At 46.0% G+C, this 19,060-nt stretch overlaps 1 protein-coding gene across 2 annotated transcripts; it reads right to left on the reverse strand.

The window, feature by feature from the left end:
• Positions 1 to 555: 555 nt before the first annotated feature.
• Positions 556 to 19,060, reverse strand: LYAR (Ly1 antibody reactive). 2 transcript variants are annotated; one of them, XM_079153883.1, is made up of 9 exons: positions 18,915 to 19,060; positions 13,162 to 13,340; positions 12,518 to 12,632; positions 7,965 to 8,072; positions 7,769 to 7,852; positions 3,866 to 4,319; positions 3,526 to 3,612; positions 1,329 to 1,414; positions 556 to 877 (listed from the first exon to the last, which is right to left on the reverse strand). In XM_079153883.1, exons 2-9 carry the CDS (start codon positions 13,281 to 13,283, stop codon positions 743 to 745), a joined length of 1,191 nt encoding a protein of 396 aa, XP_079010009.1. In that variant the 5' UTR covers positions 13,284 to 13,340; positions 18,915 to 19,060; the 3' UTR covers positions 556 to 742. The 2 variants fall into 2 exon arrangements, with proteins under 2 accessions (XP_079010009.1, XP_079010010.1); XM_079153884.1 differs by lacking the exon at positions 1,329 to 1,414.

The raw sequence follows: 19,060 nt of genomic DNA on the forward strand, positions 1-19,060 counted from the left end.
GGGCAAAACCTACTCAACATCAAAAAGAGGTGGCACGCAGATCCCCTGCAGTGCAGAGCCAGGCCTCAGAACCACTCCAAAGCAGTGCAGTCTGCTGGGGGCACTGCAGCAGTGGTCAGCGCAGCAGCGCACTCGGTCTCAAATGACCATTTCCCTGCACTTACAGCTCCCGGCCACAGGCCACGCCCCTAAACAGGAGTCCATGCCAACTGTCCTTGGCTGAAGGCAACTGGCCACAGTGTGTATGGGCTACACTGCTACAGACCAGCTTCCTCTGAGGAGTGAACTTTTGGCTAAGGAAGGATCACCACACACAAAGACCACTGTCACAGCCATTCCTGGGTCAAAGACGGCCACTGACAGGACACTGTAACAACACGGAGAATCAAGCACACAAAAAGCCCTGATGGAAACGTGCAGAAATTATGTAGCTGACACGAGTCCTTTTCATTCTGATCACAGGAGAAATTACTTTTTGACTGCCACTGTAACGCATTTAAAAAATTTCCCACACAAAGTACTTTTCAAAGTACAATGACTTCTCCCACAATAGACTTGGAATTTTGGGCAAGAATATATTTTATTTTTTCATAAAAGTTCTAACAAAAATATATTTTTTCCTTAACTTAAAAATACAGCTTCAGAAAACAAGATTTCAGTTGTTATAATTCCCTCCGCATTTTAAAACAGCAGTAAGAGGAAGAAGCCAACAGCATGGGATCAGTTTCTAAGTGTGAAGTGCTCATTTCAGAAGCTTGACTTTGTCCTTTATTAACTTGAAGGTGGGGTTCTTGCTGACTTTCTTGTTGAAGATGACCAGGAGCTCCTCCTCACATCTGTGACGGTCGTTTGTCACCGTGTAATACTGAGCTAAAACCTTAGCAAAGAAAAGCAGAGGTCAAGGGGGCGTATGTGTCCTGGAAACTTACCTTAAGGTTTTCTTTAACCCAGCAGTGTGCCGCTTCACAGGTGTGCTCTACCTGGGAAAACCAGCAGCTGCCCGTGTTGGTGCCACAGTTGTGTGTCATAGACACAAAGCAAAAGAACACAGAAAACACTGCTTTGGAACAAGTAAAAGAGAGAAAAATATCCACAACAATCATTTTCAAACATAATAAAAATTAAATAAATGGAGGCTCTCTTCAATTTGACAGCAAGTCCAAAATCTAGGAGCTGTCCTGGCTGGAAGCTGTGTGATGGGTTTGGCTCAATTCCTGCCCCAGACAGGGACAAAGGAGCAGCTTAGAAACACACTCTTAGTATTCTGGGTTAAAACACACTGAAATGAAGGCTCCCCAGCTGTTGCTGGGTGTGTTTGGACCCCGCACCTTTTTTCTTAGCTTCTTGATCGACAGCTCGCCCTCTGGGGCCTGTCTCAGGACCGCTTTAATAGTTCCCTTCCAGTTGAATTTACCTGCAACACAAAGAATACGTAAGACATTTTGTTTTCTTGTATCACCAGAAGGGCAAAGAAACAATTTCTGCACAACCATTTGCTTCCTGGGAAATGACCTGCCCCTCCCATGCACCGAATACCAGGAGACAATTCCTCCTCAGTCCAAGCGAGAAGCACCAATGACCCCTCCGAGGATGACTCCGCAGTGAAAGGGCAGTCTGAGCACCAGCACCAGGACAAAGCCCTGTGAAAGGGGGACTTCTGGTTTTCTCTTTTTTTTGGTGATAAATAGGGATCCAACTCAGGGCCTTGCATGTGCTAGGTTTTTGTTTGATTTTAGGGTTTTTGCACTGCTGGGACTGAACCTAGGACCTCATGCATGCTAGGTAAGCGCTCTACTGAGAGCCCCAGGCCCGGCAGTGTCTTTGAAAAAGTAAACGTGTTACCACAAGATGGTGTACACAGCCCTACACTACTGGCCATCTACACAGGGTGACCAACTTATGCTCTTGCAAAACCTGCACATGAATGTTCACAGCAGCTGCACTTATAATAACCAAATGCTGGAAACAACCAGACAGCCTTCAAGGTGAACAGGAAAGAACTGTGGGGCATCTGTTGCGTGAGGTGTGACTTAGCAGAGCAAGGAATGGACCACTGATACTGCAGTGACCCTGACAAGTCGCCAGAGAAGAACGCTGGTAGAAGGAGACAATCAGAGTCACCTGTGACACGACCTCACTTACACGCCTTCCAGAAGTTTCAGAAATGGAGGACAGACTGAGGTGGGGAGTGATGTGGCAGGGGCATCCCGTGATGCAGCAATCTCTGCCCTGTGCCTGCCTCGATGCCCACGTCCGGGTTGACATGCACTATGGGCTGCAAGGTGTGGCCCACGGGCACATGAGCACGGTGGAGCCTCAATCACTTCTTACAATTGCATGTGAATCCACAATAGCTTTAAAATAAACCCTTGTTTTCCTCTTATGGGGCTGGGGATGAGGGCCAGGGCCTCACACACACTAGGCAAGCATTCTGCTCTTAAGCTATAACCCCAGTCCGACAGTCTGTTGTTCAAATGCCCAAAGTTAGGAGTGGGGCTCAGGCCCAGAGATCTAATCCAACGTGGCAGTTAGTGACCCCCACTAATAAAGCTGCAGTGCCCAGCTGAGTCCTTGGGCCCACTCCTGACTGACAGCATTGGGTGGGCAAAGCACACAGACTTCCCAGCAGGAGGGAAAGCCTCAGGCCCAAGCAAGCAGGTGCTTCCCACGTATGAGGCTGAGGTAACAGGAGCCTGGGAGGCCAGGGGCTGCATCTGAAGAGCACCTGTGGTGGCTGAGGGAGTGGGGTGCCCACGGAGCTCAGGTAAGGAGGCCCCAGGAACAGACTCGGAGCTAGGAAAGGGCAGTCGGGTCTGCCTGGACTTTGGGGTATTTCTGGACAACAGGAGGGGCCAGCGCTTACAGAACAACATGAAGGCAGGAGCCAACAGCATCTGGGAAAGCCATCCAGGTCCATCTTAAATTCCAAAGGCTGCTCTCATGTGGATCTGAAATTTGGAATGTTCCCTACAGGCCCATGTGTTAAAGGTTTAGGTCCCGGTGGGGAGCTACAGGGAGGCAGTGTAACCTTTTAAGAAGTGGGGCCTCCCGTGAGGTTTCCTGATCCCTGGGTCATGCCCTTGAAGGACACTGCAGGACCCAGTCTCTTCCTCTTCCTTTTACTTCCTGGCCATGGAAGTGAGCCACTCTGCTGTACCACACACTCCCCACCATAGGCCCAAAATAGCAGCCAACTAACCACAGACCAAGACCACTGAACCTGTGAGCCAAAATAAACCTTCTCTCTTCATAAATTGACTGTTTCAGGTATTTGGTATAGTAATGAAAATCTAACATACATATTTCCAATCCAGATTATTCTCCCTTTTTCCTCAGACGAGGGACAGAGGCACTATAATACAGACTCACAAACCCCAGAGCACTGATTTTTGCTTTAAATTCTTAGATGTGCCTCTGGAGGGCATGACCCTGCCCAAGTACCTGATCCACCCCTGGAAAGGGACATCTCTGTCAGCCCCTTCCCTAGCCTAAGTAGGGCGGTGCTTTTCAAATGATGGCAGATACCTTTTGTGGGAGCTTCATCGTCTTCTGGTTCTCCAGCCTCGGACTGTTCTGGGAACTTCATCTTTTTCATCTTAGAATCTGTTTCAGCTAAGTGTTCAGAAAACATTTTTTAAAAAGGTTTGCATTTGATAGCTGCTGCCACCCAAGGAGAGGCCTGCCACGCTCAACCGACAGGGCCAACCACCCTTATCTTCCAGCAGCCCAGGACCATGGGTTCTATCATCCTGCATCCTGGAGAGGGGGAGTGAGGTAGGAGGCACAGGTCAGCCTGACCCTCCCTGGTTCAAAGTGCAAGTTCATGCCTGACCACCCTGATGACACCCAGAGCACGGCCATGTACCTATCGAGAGCTTTCGCTTTCTTCTTCCTACAGCTGTCTTCATCTCAACCTTGCTGGGGTCCTCCTTGGGGCCCCCGACTCTGTTGGCTTCCTCTTCTCTTGCCTGCTTGCCCTGACCCCTCTTCTTCTTGCCCTTCTTCACTGCTGAGCCATTGGCCTTAGAGGCCTTCTGCCCTTCAGCCTCAACTTCAGCCTCCTGTCGTTTTTTACGTTTCTTGGGCTTCTGGCTCTTTGAAGTGTCTTGATGATGGTTTTCTAATTTCAGTTCTTTCTTTTCCCTTTTTCTGTTCTTCTGTCGTTCTTCCTTCCTTTCTCTTTTATTCTTCTTTGCCTCTGATTCCTTTTCCATGGAGTCATTAGCTTTAGAAGATGTTGGAACCTTGGTGGAGGCTTCTGAACGTGACTTTGCCACTTGGTTAGGAGGCTGTTGATCTTGCCCCTTACTGACCAGCTCCTGATTGTTAAGCAAAACCAAGAAACACGTCTGTGAGAAATCAGACATTCACATCATTACCTGCATCTACAAAATGAACTGTTCAAGAAAAATGCTTCTATCACTTACCATTTGATAGTTCCCAACAGTGAAAACATGGCGATAAAAATGTCAAGCGGCAAGAAAACTCCCCAGTCCATACCCCTCTCTGTGCTGAAGAGACCCTTTCATTCCACTTGAGATTGAAAGAACGAAGAACCCTTAATCACCTACGTCTGACCTTGATCTGTACTCACTCTTCATCTTTCATTCAGGTGGGAAAAGAGCACTCAGGTGGGGTGGAAATCATAGATCTACGTGTCTGTAGGCCTGGTTCAAGTTCCAGTTCTGTTTATTACTAGTCAGGTGACTAGTTAGGGCAAGTTATTTATCTGCTCCAAGCCTATTTCTTCATCTGAAAATAAAGGGTAATCACACTCACCCCACTGGGATGTGAATAAAATGAGGAAAGACACTGTGTGCCTTGTACCATGGGTGCTGGACCAGCCAACCCAACGTATGTGGAGAGTTCTGGAAACCATCAACGCTAGCCAAGGGAGTGCTACCACCATCGCTACCCAGATGGCCCTTAGAGAGACGGCCAGGGACCCCGCACAGAACATGAGGAGGCGAGCAGCAACCCTCCAGGTCTAGAAGTGACTGGCGTGTCCTTCACAGGCTGACAGGCTGCAAGCGTGGCAGCCTTGCAGTGGAGAACCTTTAAGAGGTAGGGATGGCGGAAGGTGATTAGGTCACTGGGGAGGCTGCCTGAGAAGGAAGCGATGCTGGTCTCTCCAGGTGAATTAGTTCTCTCTCTCTTTCTCTCTCTCTCGTTATAAAAGGAGCAAGCCTAGTCCTGTGAATTTCTCTGGCTTCCTGTCTTATCATGTGATCCCTTCCACAAATATGAAGCTATCTGCCATGCTCAGATGTAGCCAGGGGAGCACTCACCAGAGGCTGAACACATGGGATGCCTAATCTCGGCCTTTCAAACTCCAAAACTGTGAGCTAAATAAGACTCTTTTTCCTTTTTAAAGCACCCAGACTCAGGCATTTTGTTATAGCAACAGAAAATAGACCAATACAGAACGAAAGAAAACTAAATGGAATGAGACAGATCTTCTGTCTCCTGTGTTACCCAATGAAGATCAGCACACAGATCTACTTATAACATGACATTAGCACGGCTCAGCCCCATTCCCTGATGCACTCTGAGTTCCTCTCCCTTGGGAGATGAGCCAGGGCAATGAATCAGATGGCTCCAGGAGCCCTACCACCTGCAGAGGAAGGCAGGGGCCAACACTCAGCAGCAGGGATACATGCAAGTCCCACCCTGCTCCTCATCAGCTAGACAATGTGGGGCAGGTTATCTACAGTCTTCCGTGGAGGGCCAAATAAAGAAGGGCAGCTCTCACTAGAGTGCAAGCACTCAGACCTTACCACACCACACCTGCAAAGCAGCACTGGGAACTCAGCCATGTTCAGAGACAAAGGCTGTCAAGGATCATGGGGAAAGAGGCCAAGGATGGAAACAGACTCAGGAGGAAACTTCACATCTATCCTGCCTTTCTTTTCATATTTTCTGGTAAGGTATTATTATAATGTGTTAATCAGTTTCCCGTTATTGAAATAAAAATCCCTGAGGCAATTATTGTGGCTCAAGGTTCCAGAGGTTTGGTCCAAGATGGAGCCGCCCCATTGCTCAGAGCTGCAGGCAAGGATGACACTTCATGGCAGGAGTACATGGGGAAGCAAAGTACTCACCTTGTGAGCGAGGAAACAGAGGAAAGGGGTCAGGCCCCAATGTCCCCGTCAAGGGCACACACCTCCAGTGACCTTCCTCAGCGTTCCGCTGCACCCCAACAATGCCAGCTTGAGCACCAAGACACATGGCCCTTGGTTGGGGGGGTGGCCAAGTCACCAAGTGCTGAAGTCTTCAGCCTCCCTTCTCCCCAGTGCAGACCACACCTCTAGCTGGTGCCTCATCCCACGCCCACGCCAGTTCCAGCATGCGAGATGGGAGGTGCGCGTTCACCCACCTAGCAGCCGCTCGGTGCACAAGCAAACCAGTTCCTTCCCACTTTCTACTTCATTCCATGCTGTCCTGAGGCGCCTTGCCTGACTCTTCTGTTAACACAAAAGTCCTTCCCTCCCTGCCTTCTGTCTCTTCACCCACACTTCCTGGACCTGACATTACAAGGGAAGCCTCCAACCCATTAGAATGCAGTTCTGCAAGGCCCACGGCCTAATTACAGCTGCATGCGCAGGGACCATCGCCAACCACCACGGGGGAGAAAAAGGACAGAAAAGCCCCCAATGGCACAGAGTTCCGGGAGGACAGGCATTTGACTCATGGATGAATGAAGCCCCAGGACCTTTGGCTCTGTCCCACCAAACCAGGATGCACAGATCATCACTGGGCAAAGGCACCGGCAGCCACACCCAGCCACCACCGACAAAGATGAGGGTACCAGGGGCTGTCTACTACTTGACCACAATTTGTCACCAAAAACTATTCTCTGCATAAAGCAAACAACTCCTAAAAATTTGATTAGAATAAGACCAGTCAGAGCCCTGCTGTTTTTTGAAACTATTGATATGAGTCTCTAAGCAGCATATAAGCTTCAAACAGGAGCAAAGTATAACTGAATTAGTGAAAAAAACCTGTGAATTAACAGTGACCAATAACGTGGTTGAACTATATCCAACCAAACTCCCCTGTATGTGTATTCCACATTTGGGTCTCTCTTTCAAATCGTTTTCACCTAGCAGGTGGTTGATTGGGCTTATTGGAATAAGATTGGCTCTCCGCCAGAAAGGAGGAGACGGACGTTCACTAAAGACTGGGCATGCTGGTCTGCCTAACTCTCCCATGGCACCTTCATACCCTCACCCTGCGTCCAAAGGTCTACCGGCTGCTAGATCCTTGCCCTGTTTGGTTTCTCTTCATAGCACCACCACCACCTCCTGAGATGCTTTCTATTTTTGTTGAGGACCTGGCACACATCAGGCCCAGGTAAACAGGAATAAATGAATGAGCATTACTGTCACGTATTTTAGATTAGGAAACCAAGGCTCAGAGTTAAATAAAGTGCCCAGGATCGTACACCTGGCAAACAGCACAGCAGGGCTTTGAACCAGGGCTGTCAGAAGTTCAAACTCCTGTTCTTTCCAACACATCAACTGCCTGAAAGCTATGCCAGCCCTTACATGTCAGCTGGGACCGTTATCAAATATTAGGATTAAGTAACTTTCACTTTACAGTAAGGAACTCTTCCCTGCAGGGCATTCAGTTTATTCTTTTCCATAAATGAAGACACAGAGGCTCTCTGAAAAAGAAGGCTACCTTGACCTCCAAATATACACATTCCCATTTCATTATTACTAATTATTCCCACCACACTGCAAATCTAAAATTAGATCTAACTTACACTGCTGGAAGCTTCAGAAAAGATATTCCACACTTGCTCCAGAATGGATTCATTATGAACTTTTAAACTGTTCTTCATCCAATTCTGTAAAGGACAAAAAGAAAAAGAACCATTTATCCCACTCTGACAGGTACACACAAGTTCAGTCCCTATTGGGCTAAAAAGCCCCCATTCAGGAAGTCAGTCAAATCCATACCTGAAATTTGGCCTTTTTCCTGGGAACGTTGTCAAAAGCACTAATTTGCTTTAACAGTTCTCTCACTTTGGGGCTGACATTGGGTTTCTTTATTAATTCATTAATTTTCTACAAAAAAATAAAACAATAAATAACCAAACCATGAGTTTCATGAAAGCCAAACTAAAAGTCCTTGCCCTGGCCCAAGAGTTCACATCTGAAACCCAGATTCTATATCACTGCCTATGCTTTAAACTATATCAATTTCTATTTGACATGGAACTGAAGTCCTAGACAGAGCAGTTGACAAGAAAAAGAACAACAGCTTCCTAACTGGAAAGGACAAGGCAAAATCATCTCTGTTCACAGATGGCCTGTATGGAGAAATTGAGTTCTGCATACAAAAAACTCTACGCAGTCAACACCAACAACTGTTAGGACTCATAAACCAATTCAGCAAAGCTACAAGATATGGATTTACTCCAAAAACCAGGCTGGGTCAGGTGGGTAATCACACTTCACTCCCACTTAGCCAAGGGCCTCTGATTCACTCAGTTTGAGCAGTGTTCTGCCTTGAAGTTCATAGCAGATCATTTTAAGTTTTCTTTCCATTTGGTTTAAGTGAGAAGCAGTCCCTCAGTTTGTCCTTAGCAATAATATTGCCCAAGTATTTCATTTAGAAAAGAGTCAACAACCTCTGGAAAAGAGTTTTTAGAAAGTGAGGAAAACTGTGTTTTTCTTAGTTTTCTCAGGTGTATTTGAGAGGTAAAACACGGAAGTCAGTGTGATGTTCATGAGCTTTTACCTGGTCAAATATTTTAAAGAAAGTCATTTATTATAAATAAGCAATACCTTTTTAAAAAAGAGACCATTATTTCTGAAGTTCCTGCAATTTAGTAGGACCTGTAATTGACCCTAAACAAATTGCAAAGCCATACCGTTACACTCAGCAAGACAAAGGAGTGTCTTGGCTCTCTAAATTCTCATTTATATGCATTTCTCAGACTAGACCTTGTTAAAGAAGTTTCAACTCACCATGGTGCTGATGTATATGCTCTGAAACATTTTTTAATTTAAGACATTTTTTCCTGTTGTTCTGATATGTAATTGCTCTCCTCAAACAGGTCTCCTGATTGTCTCTGGCATTTCAAGCTATTCCAACTTTGAGTCCCATTCCTTCCTCCACTGGTGCCTTGTCCAAAGTTGGCTTAATCCAATTTAAAAGGTCAAGTCACAGTGCGAGGGATTATATTTAGCTGAGTATTAATATTCATAAGGAGTATTTTTCTCAGATGCAGCACGTCTGCCTCAATTCACTGTCTCAAATGTTGTGTTTAAAGGAAGCTCTAAGTTTGCTGTTGAAATTCTTTGTATCAGTAACTCAAAAACTTGTTATGCTACTTACTGAAGCATGTTACAAATGACTGCTTTATAGAGTGTTAATAATTTTAGATCTTTTCATTTATCCTAAAAAAAAAAAAAAAAAAATTGCACTCTTACCAAAAAACCCCTAATTAAAAAATGAGTAATGAACTAATTGAATAGACATTTCTCCTGAGAAGTACAAATGGTCAATTAAAACATGAAAAGAAGCTCAACATCACTCATCATAAGTGAAATACAATTCACACCCATTAGGATGGTTATTATGAAAAATAAAAACAAAATTAAAAGTGTTGATGAGAAATTGCAACCCTTATACATTATTGGTGGAAATGTAAAATGATGCAATTGCTACAGAAAACAGTATACAGTTGCCTCAAAAAAAAATGACCAAGAGAACTACCATAGGATCCAATGAGTCTACTGCAGGGACACGCCCCAAAGAAATGAAGGCAGGGATATGAACAGAACCAAGTGTCCATTGACAGGTAAATGGATGAACAGTGGAATGTGTTTCAGCCTCAAAGAGGAGAGAAACTGTGATAGATGCTACAACATGAGCAAACCCTGACATTATGCTAAGGGAAATAAGTCAGTCACAAAAGGACAAAGCATGCATGCTTCCACTCATGTGAGGTCCCTGGAACAGGCAAGCAGAGGCGGAAAGTAGAATGGAGGGGCTGGGGACGTGGCTCAATGATAGAGCACTTGCTGAGCTCCTGTGAGGCACTGGCTTCAATCTCCAGCACCACCAAAAAAAAAAAAAAAAAATACATGAAAGAAGAATGAAGTGGGTATGAAGAGTCAGTGTTTAGTGGGGACAGTGTTTCAGTTTGGGAGATGGACGTTCTGGAGAGGGACAGCAGCAATGGCTTAAGAATGATGTGAATGTACTTGAATGTAAGTACATTACAAAATGGTAAACATTTCTTCACCGGGGATGGGGGTATGCCTCCATGGTGAAGCACTTGCCTAGCACGTGTGAGGCACTGGGTTTGATCCTCAGCACCACATAAAAATAAATAAATAAAATAAAGGTATTAAAAGTATATATATTTTATTATGGCAAAAAAAGATAAAACCCTAAAAAATATATACACAAATCAAACATGATCAAAAGAGTCATAAAAAATAAATCGTACAGGGTATAAGTTGAGAACAGTAGTATTAAGATCTAATAAATAAACCTGAAATAGCAAGAGCAAATAAAACACTTCAGCAATCCCAATAAAGGCAGAGGAAATAATTACTGAGGTTAGACCTGTCAGCAGACAGGAGAGACAGTCACCAGTGAGCCAACTCAGATGGGCAATAAAGCTCATCAAATATGATACAGGAACGTGTCCCTGTATAAGAAAAAAGAATTTACACATAAACAGATCAGAAACTATGGAGACAGGGTCCTAAGACAGAGTTAGACAAAGCCACACGAGGCACCCAGGCAGCAACAACTAAGAGGCAAGGCAGACAGGAACAGGGCTAGCCCAACACCTGCTAGAGTGGCGCGCAGAAGACAATGGGGCACTGGTGACAAAGGCCAGAGGAAAACACCAGGCCCAGTGAGTGAGACGCTTCTCCAGGGTCCAAGTCTACACACTCAGGCACGTGGATACTGCCCAGCAAACTTGCACACACGCTGGGCCACTCTGGCTGACTGGTGTTTGGATCATGTGTTGTTTTCATCTCTGTGATTTTTCTGTTAATACTTGACTATTTTTTTGTTTTCCAAAAATTCAATAGCTACTTTTTTCTATTTAAACAAGAAAGTTACCAAAATTAACAGATAAAGAGAAGCAGAGCAGACTGCTGAAGATGAAATGGGCAAGGTCTGTGAGGCCAGCTGCAGACCGGATGGGACCCGGGGAGCGGCATTCCAGAGAGCGCCGAAGACAGCAAGTCTCCAAACCCACGGGCAGAGCCAGACGAAGACACAAGGAGCTGGGGGACAAAACGGTCAAGGCTGATCATGAAAGAAAAGGTCCCAGCACTTAGTAACATGGCTGCAGTGTGTAGAGAACAGGGATCCATCTGACTGGATTCCTTCATTCTATTTTTTTTAATGAGGGAAATAAAGGGAAAGAAGAGAACTCCAAACCCATGTCTGCAGGAACGGCCACAGCGCATCCTCCCGCTCAACACATCCTCTCACCCACCTGCGAAGAGCACGGGGCATGGGGTGGACCAGCAGCTCGGACAGAGCCAGTGAAGCTCCTGATCTACAAGAGGGCCACTGCAGCATAGAGCAAGAGTCAGCGAACCCCTCCTGTCGTGAACACTCAACACCCAGCTTCGCAGGTTCTGCCCCAAGTATGGCAGCCCTCGGAGCGTTAGTGTGGCCAAGATAACAAGCACAGATGCACGTGACTCTGCTCCACAGGGTCGCAGCTCACCCAGCCCTGCTTTCGAGGACTTCTTTTGAGTGTGAGGACAGCAGAGGTGGAATTACACTCGCCCCAGCACCCAGAAACGCCACCTGTTCTCAGGATAACAGAGGGACCGACCCAATGTCATAATTAAAACACAGGTTCACCAGCTCTTCAACCTGCCCTGGGCAGACACCACAAAGCCTTTGTTAACAGAATTATCATCTCAGGAGTATGCCACTTCAGAAAGTTAGTATCAGAAACTATTAATTTGGTTTTTAGGAAAAAATAAAATCTCCACATAGATAACATTGTCTTTATTCTCTATTTCCTTTCTAAATCTTCCCTCCTGCCTTTCATTCTGCAAAGGGTTATGCTTCTCAAATAGGGATTTCATTGCTTCAGCCACTTTTTATTGTACATATTTTTATTTTATTTAAGTAGGAAATTCCCTATACCTATCAAAGTGTCTATTTTGCCTGATCCTGACAGCAGACATGAGATTAACAAATGAGTTACAAAAGTCGCATTAACACTGCAAGAGAAAAATTAGAAAGTGTCTACTTAATTTTCTGGTCTAAAGAAAGCAGAGAGAATTCTCAAATGCTTTAGGAAGAAATGTGTAAAACACACAGATTAAAGATAAAACGCCTCCGAGTTGTATTAACAGTTAGAAAACAACTCTTTCAAGACGTTAAGTGGCCTTCAGCATGCTAAGACCTGATGCTTCCAGACTGGTCTACATGGATGAACACTTGCTCTTGGTCTCCTGGGCTTCTGAAGGAGGAGGAGGGGTCAGACAGGCCGCCGAGGGGATGGGAGCCGCACCTGGATCCAGGCCTGCTGCTTCACGTCGCCTTTGTGGGCTTTACCTTCGTAGCCCTTGCCTCCATACTTCTGATCTTCGCTTATGCACTTCACGTGGTTTTTATAGTCATCACCCCTTCAAAGAGAGCACGAGTCCCACCGTTAGAGTGACACAGGTCGGGGGCCCGGCTAGAGCCGGCATGCTACTCCCGCCGCGGCACTGCTCACACCTGTCCCCTGCACAAGCACTCTGCTTCCTTATCTCACTTCCTGGCTGCAGTTCTTCTCTTCTGTGGGAGGAGTTCAGCACAGCACTGCTCTAACAAACTGCTCTGAAGCCCCGAAACCTGGCTCTGAGCACCTGGGTACACACACCCCTGGGCCTGCTTACTGACGGCGGCAACGGCATAATCCGTAACATGCTTGGCTGCTCTAGTTCCCCTGCCCTTGGCCTCTTCTTTAAAACATCACTTTAAAAAGGATGTAGTTGCATAAGACTTTTTTTAAGAACCACACCAATTTTAGTCAGTGGGCTCTATGAAGTTTTTCTTTTCCCCCTCCCCTTAAGTTCCTTTTCTCAAATTTGCCTCTATTTTTCTAAGTTTTGTGGGACCAAAGCTTCAAATATTTTATGAACCTTCACTGATGAATTATGCAGAACTTACCAGAAGTCTTTACCGCAGTCAATGCAAGAAAGGCACTCACAGTTTCTGCAAACAGACACATGCTTTTCCACTTGTATTTTCTTCACTGATTCACCACATGCATTGCATGTAAAAAATACCATTTTTAGCTAAATGGTTAAATATTTTCTCTCTATCGGAGATAGGTTTTAACTCTTGTCCTAAAAAGAAAAAAAAAAAAGAAAAAAAAAAAAAGCTGAACTTCTAACAAATGATCCATACAACTAACTTGGTTTATTTGCAGTATTGGGAATTGAACTCAGGGGCCCTTTACCACTGAGCTACACTGCCAGCCCTTTTAACTTTTTAAATTTTGAGATAGGGTCCTGCTAAGTTGCCAAGGCTGACCTTAAACTTGTGATTCTCCTGCCACAACCTACCTGTAATTACTGATGTGTGCACCATGCTCTGAGTACAGTGAACTTTTTAACCTAATTTCACATGAAAAAAACAGATTCAAAGTTGATCAGCCATCTATGAACAACCCTATCACCCATGTAAGTAAACCATCACTAATGATAATTGCTAACATTTGTTGAATGTGCGCTTACCATGTACCAGGCTCTATTCTAACTGTTTACGTGCATCAGAGAAAGCAGCCCTCACACAAACCCCATGAGGAAAGAACTTTTATTGTTTAAAATTTACCCGGAAAGATTAAGAAACTTGCCCCAGGATACACAGTATCAGAAACAAATTTAACCTTGGCAGATTGGCAGAGCTTTGGGGGCAATAGTGATATATCTTGCTTTCTCTAATACCTTTAAGATCTCCTCCCTCCCATTCTCTCTATATAAAATATACACAATGAAACTTATAAAAAGGCCTTGCAATGTCAGTACACCCTGCAAACTATTCCAGATCCCAAACATAATAAGAACACAGTAGGGGAAAAACAGAGAGCTGCACAAGGGGAAAAGTCTAAAAATAAATCCTCGAGGTTCCAAAATCATTCACAGGTGATAAGCTTATATAAACTTTTAAGCATTAGCTGCTAAAAGAACATTGTTTTACATTATAAATCAGCAAAAATGTTGAGAACTGTTTAGCCCAGCCCTGTCTTCCTCATTATGAGAACAGAAGAGAGGATTCAAGTCAACACTGTTTACTTCGAGGTCAGACCCCACCCAAGAATCCTTCCACATAAAAGAGCTACCCTTGGTTTACAGGGATCCTCATGCATGAACTGCCATCTGCCCTCCACCGCCATGTTCCAGATCATAGCTGGTGAGGTCACACCTAACAAGGATGCTGAATGGCTGCTCACATCCTGATTCAGCCTTGAATGGAAATGTACACCCTGCCCACCTCTCCAGGGTTCGCAACGGCCCAGCTGGTCTCTTGAACATGCCTCTTGCCCCACAGACTTCTGTCAGACTTCAGGTCACCTTTTACACTAGGTCGAACAGCAGGCCCACTGACCCTGGGTGTGCTGGGTCCCCTCCACAGTTTGCTATTACTATCGCTTTACTAATCTTCCCTCATCAGTGCAGGCACATGGTCAGCTATGCCTGGCACCAAATCCCAAGGAACACAGACATTACAACCCTAGGGCACATGCTACTATCGTCCTCTTATCTGATTACTGTAAAGATGAGTGTTAGAGTCACAAGCTCCGGGAGCTGGGAACACATTGACCATGACCCAGTTCCCTCTAAGCTTACCATTCTGCATAAGGCAGATGGAGTTCAATAAATGTCAGGCAACAAAAACTGCCATTCTGCCTCATAAGGGAGAATGAGGGCTGGAACAAGGATCAACATCACACTCTCAGAGTCTGGGGGTGCAATTTTGGGTTAAGAACAAGAGAAGATCATTGGTTAGTCACCAGGAAATGAACTTCCATCACACACACACATGATAGAAGCCACTGCAACGAAATAAAACATCTACTGGAAAAGTTTAAAGCAACTTCATAAGGCAAACATCCCTGCAAACTTAAATATGGCTCAGAGCTTTACAACCTGTGCTGTGAGGATACTTTGTTTCTTGATTGCAACAGAGAAGAGTGGGGAGAAAAACTTCAGTGAACCTTAGGATTCAGTTCCCCACAAGAGTTGAACAGTTCTGTCATGGAAGATCAGGAATTAAGAGACCTGGGCAGGACAGCAGGAAACAAAATATACTGAAAGAAAGCTAATGGTATTGACAAAAAAGATGCTCAGAAGATTTATACATGTCATCCCTCTGGAAGTTATCCATACTGTGTGCACACCACTCAGAGGGCACAAGAATCGGATCACAGGTCCATTTGAAAAATCTCTCTCCAACCATTTTCACTGGGTCTTTTATTTTAAGGAAGAATGAATGGACTGCATGGAAGTCAGAACTCAGGCTCTGCCTGCCTTCCTTGGGATTTTTATACTTGCCATGAACTCAGAACAGTGTGTCTACCTGCTTGACCTATGAGGTAAGATGTGCAAGCTTACTCAGAGCCCTGAGGACACCCCAGCAACATCCAAAAGTCACCTTGACTATGCCTCAAATTGGACCTGGTCCCTAGGGAAAATACCTTTCATTTACCAAGTGAACACTTTGCATGAGCTGAAAACCAGCTCAACTGCCCAGCAGACAGGGTCCCAAGTCCCAGTGCAGGCTTAGCAGTTTCAGAAGTTTAATGTTATAAACTTCAACAGATATCATGTACTAACTAAAGACAGCAAACATGGCCTAAAAAAAACCTGTTATTCAAATTCCACAAGACAAGATAAATGTGAATGGAATTTAAATAATGAAACTTTCAAATGATATTTTTGGTAAGTTTTATGCATACCATTTATGCTTTTGAAGTTACAAAAGCTTAAAACTGCATGAAGACGACACACTTAAGGCTCAGATATTTATTTCAACTTTTAGCCCAAAGTATAAGAAGACAGCATTTTTTAACGGGGTTGGATCTCAATAAAAACCCCCTTTTGCCTCACTGACTCTAAACTCCCTGTGTACCTAATGCTGGATTCCAACAGTCACAGAGATTCCACATGCTCTTCTCTAGAGATGTGGCCATGCTGAAAGAGGAAGAAACAGAAAGCAGTGCTCTTGGACTGGTTGTGAGCATACTCTGGTTCTTGAGCCAGGTACATCTATGACTCAGTCCAGTGACATTTGTTGAATGCCAAGTGTGCAGTAAGGGTTATGCTACCAGGTACACTTCTGGCTTTGTGCGCTTCTGGCTGTCTATTCATGTGTCTGGTAAACATACTGAGCTTTCATGTGCCACATCCCAGAAAAATACGAGGGCGTGAGGACAGAATACAGGACTCTTGGCTCTCCACAAAGCCACTTCCCACTCAACGATCACGGGTGCACCCAACATGCACGTCAGCTGCGACAACCACTGACTGGAGAAAGAGCAAGCCTACGGAGGTTAAGTGATCTACCAAAGTCACAGCAAGTGGTCCAGACAGCCTGCAAGACAAGGCAGCAGGCCCCATTCCACCACTATCTTGCCTGTCACATCTTTGCCATTTGCTTGGCCATTACTCCGGGAACTTGAGATCCTCATCCAAAATGGGGGAAATAACATATTTTCCTTCATAAATATTAGAGCCCTAAATCTTAATTTTGAAGGCAGTGCAAACTGGACAAGGAGAACCACGACACAGGGGAAGTTGTCAGGTATTAGCGCGCTGAATTTGGGGGCAGCAGGCAGTGGCCAGGAAAGGGCTGGGAACTTGCGAAAAACTCTGGGCATCTTAGTCTTCTTTTAAAAAAACGGTGGTCATATTAGGTTGGACGGGGCCTGGGCTCAGGAAGGACCTGAGCTGAAGCCTGCATCTGCCGATGCATTTGTAAAATGGGTCTAATATCCATCTCAAAGCTTGTGTGGAAAGTCAAACAAAATACCAGTTGTGGAAGCTTCATCCCTACCCAACTACAGGAAGGTTTCCCTATGACCTGTTAATTTGTATATCAATGCTATTAAAGCCAGTCCTCCCCAAACCAATGTTCCTTTAAAAAGGACCCTCAATTCATCCATCTGTCTTCAGAAATGCACTCCAGAATACTGTGGTTCCTCAAGGGTCTATTCATCCACCCTGGTCCCTGAACACACGCTCCTAAGTTTGGTTCTGTATTTGCAGGGATTCTTTTTTTTAACATTCCTCCCACTACATTTGTTGTTTTTTATTTTCTTAAAAAATTGTATGTTAAAAACATTCTCCCCCCAACACACATACTGACCTATGCCCCATTACTACCACCAAAACCAGCCCATCTAAGGGGCCAGACTGGCAATTCAAGCGCAAAGCTCAGTGAGGATGCAAACTTCAACACTGCCCCTTCAAACTACAAAGTTCTAGCCAGACACGTGGTACACACCTGTGATCCCAGCTACTCAGGGGGCTGAGGCAGGAGGATCACAAGCTTGAGGCCAGTGGGAACAACTTAGCAAGACCCTGTCTCAGAATACAAAATAAAAAGGGATGGAGATGCAGAGCAGTCGTAAAGCAACCCTGAGTCCAATCCGCAACAAAAGGAAAAATAAACCCCCCAAATTTCAAGTTCTGCTGGCACAGTGGCCACACCTGCAGCCCCTGCTACACCAGGACTGAGGGAGGAGGACTGAGCTCACAAGTTCTAGACCAGTCTGGCCAACATAGCAAGACCCTGTGTCAAAAATACAAAACAAACAACAAACTCAACTTCAAGTTCTCCCCATTTGTAAAGCAAAGGGTTAAGCCAATAAGAAGAGACCCAAGTCCCTTCCAGGGGTAGAATTCCACGAAACCACAGGTATGGTCTGAAAGAACACCCAAGCACACCCTGTCCATTATTGCCACTAAACTTTTGCATGTGGGGGTGACAAGGGCTGCAATGTGAAGAACACCCAAGCACACCCTGTCCATTATTGCCACTAAACCTTTGCATGTGGGGTGCAAGGGCTGCAATGTGCTTTCAACCTCTCCTTTGACCCCTGCACAAGCACTTGGGAGTAGGTGCCCCTATTTCCACTTAACAGATGAGCCAAAGCAGGGCTCAGAGAACTTCAGCCAAGCCTCTGCCTCTCAGTTCCAGACTTTCTCACCCCACTCAGTACATCACCTGCACTGTCAAACAGCATTCTCTAACTTGAATGAATAGCACTTGTCAGAAACCATGCTAGACACAGGGAGGCCGGCCCAGTGTGAACAAGTCCCCACGGGGGGCCTTTTCTGCACAAAGGCTTCTAAGAGCACACGGCGCCTCTCTTCCCTCCCCTTCTCCTCAGAGGTAGGAGCTGCAAAATCTTCTGACATTTGCTGAGTACCAACCGTGTGTCAAGCCCTCTCATCGGTGGTTAACACGTTTCTACCCCAGTAACCCTCCGGACTCCCAAGTTAGATTCTACACCATTCTTCTTCATGCGTGACACAGGCACAAAGAGGTTAAGTGACTTGCACCAGGTCTCACGTCCAGTTAATGACAACCCCGACTGGCACGCGGGTCTTTCGTCGGTGCTCTCGACCACCGGTCCTAAGGCCTCTCCTTAGGAACCGAGCTCCCGAGACTCGCAGAGCCTTGTTCCCGGCGTGCAGCAAGCCAGATCCCAGCGCGGCGGGATGCAACCGACCCGGTTTGGTCAGGCCCGAGGGCCTCTGCGTTTTAAACCCGGGACGAAACGGCCACCCTAAGCCCGGGGCTCCTCAGTCCCGGGTGCGCAGTCTGAACGCAGGAGCCCGCCGAGGGCCCGACGGTGCAAACGCGGGTGCGGCCGCAGCCCTCCTCCTCGGAGACCCCTGGCCGCCGCCGCTCACCTCGGCCGGCGCCTGCCAACGGTTTCAACCGGCAGCCGGGAGCACGTGGAGCCGCCGCGGCCCGCCAGCGCCGCCGCAGCCTCTCGAACTTGCCGGGGCAGAACTCGCTTCGGAACCGCCCCGTGCGCCTGCGCGCCGCGGCCACG

The sequence above is a fragment of the Sciurus vulgaris genome, assembly GCF_902686455.1.
Source record: "Sciurus vulgaris genome assembly, chromosome: 9".
Taxonomy (NCBI): domain Eukaryota; kingdom Metazoa; phylum Chordata; class Mammalia; order Rodentia; family Sciuridae; genus Sciurus; species Sciurus vulgaris.

Bases quoted from the DNA above. Each gene is read 5' to 3' on its own strand.
- LYAR (XM_079153883.1), bottom strand. From the start codon at position 13,283: ATGGTATTTTTTACATGCAATGCATGTGGTGAATCAGTGAAGAAAATA. The intron at 4,320-7,768 runs GTAAGTTAGATC...CTTAACAATCAG, and splicing joins TTTCTGAAGCTTCCAGCAGT to GAGCTGGTCAGTAAGGGGCA. The intron at 3,613-3,865 runs GTACATGGCCGT...CTGAACACTTAG, and splicing joins AAAGCGAAAGCTCTCGATAG to CTGAAACAGATTCTAAGATG.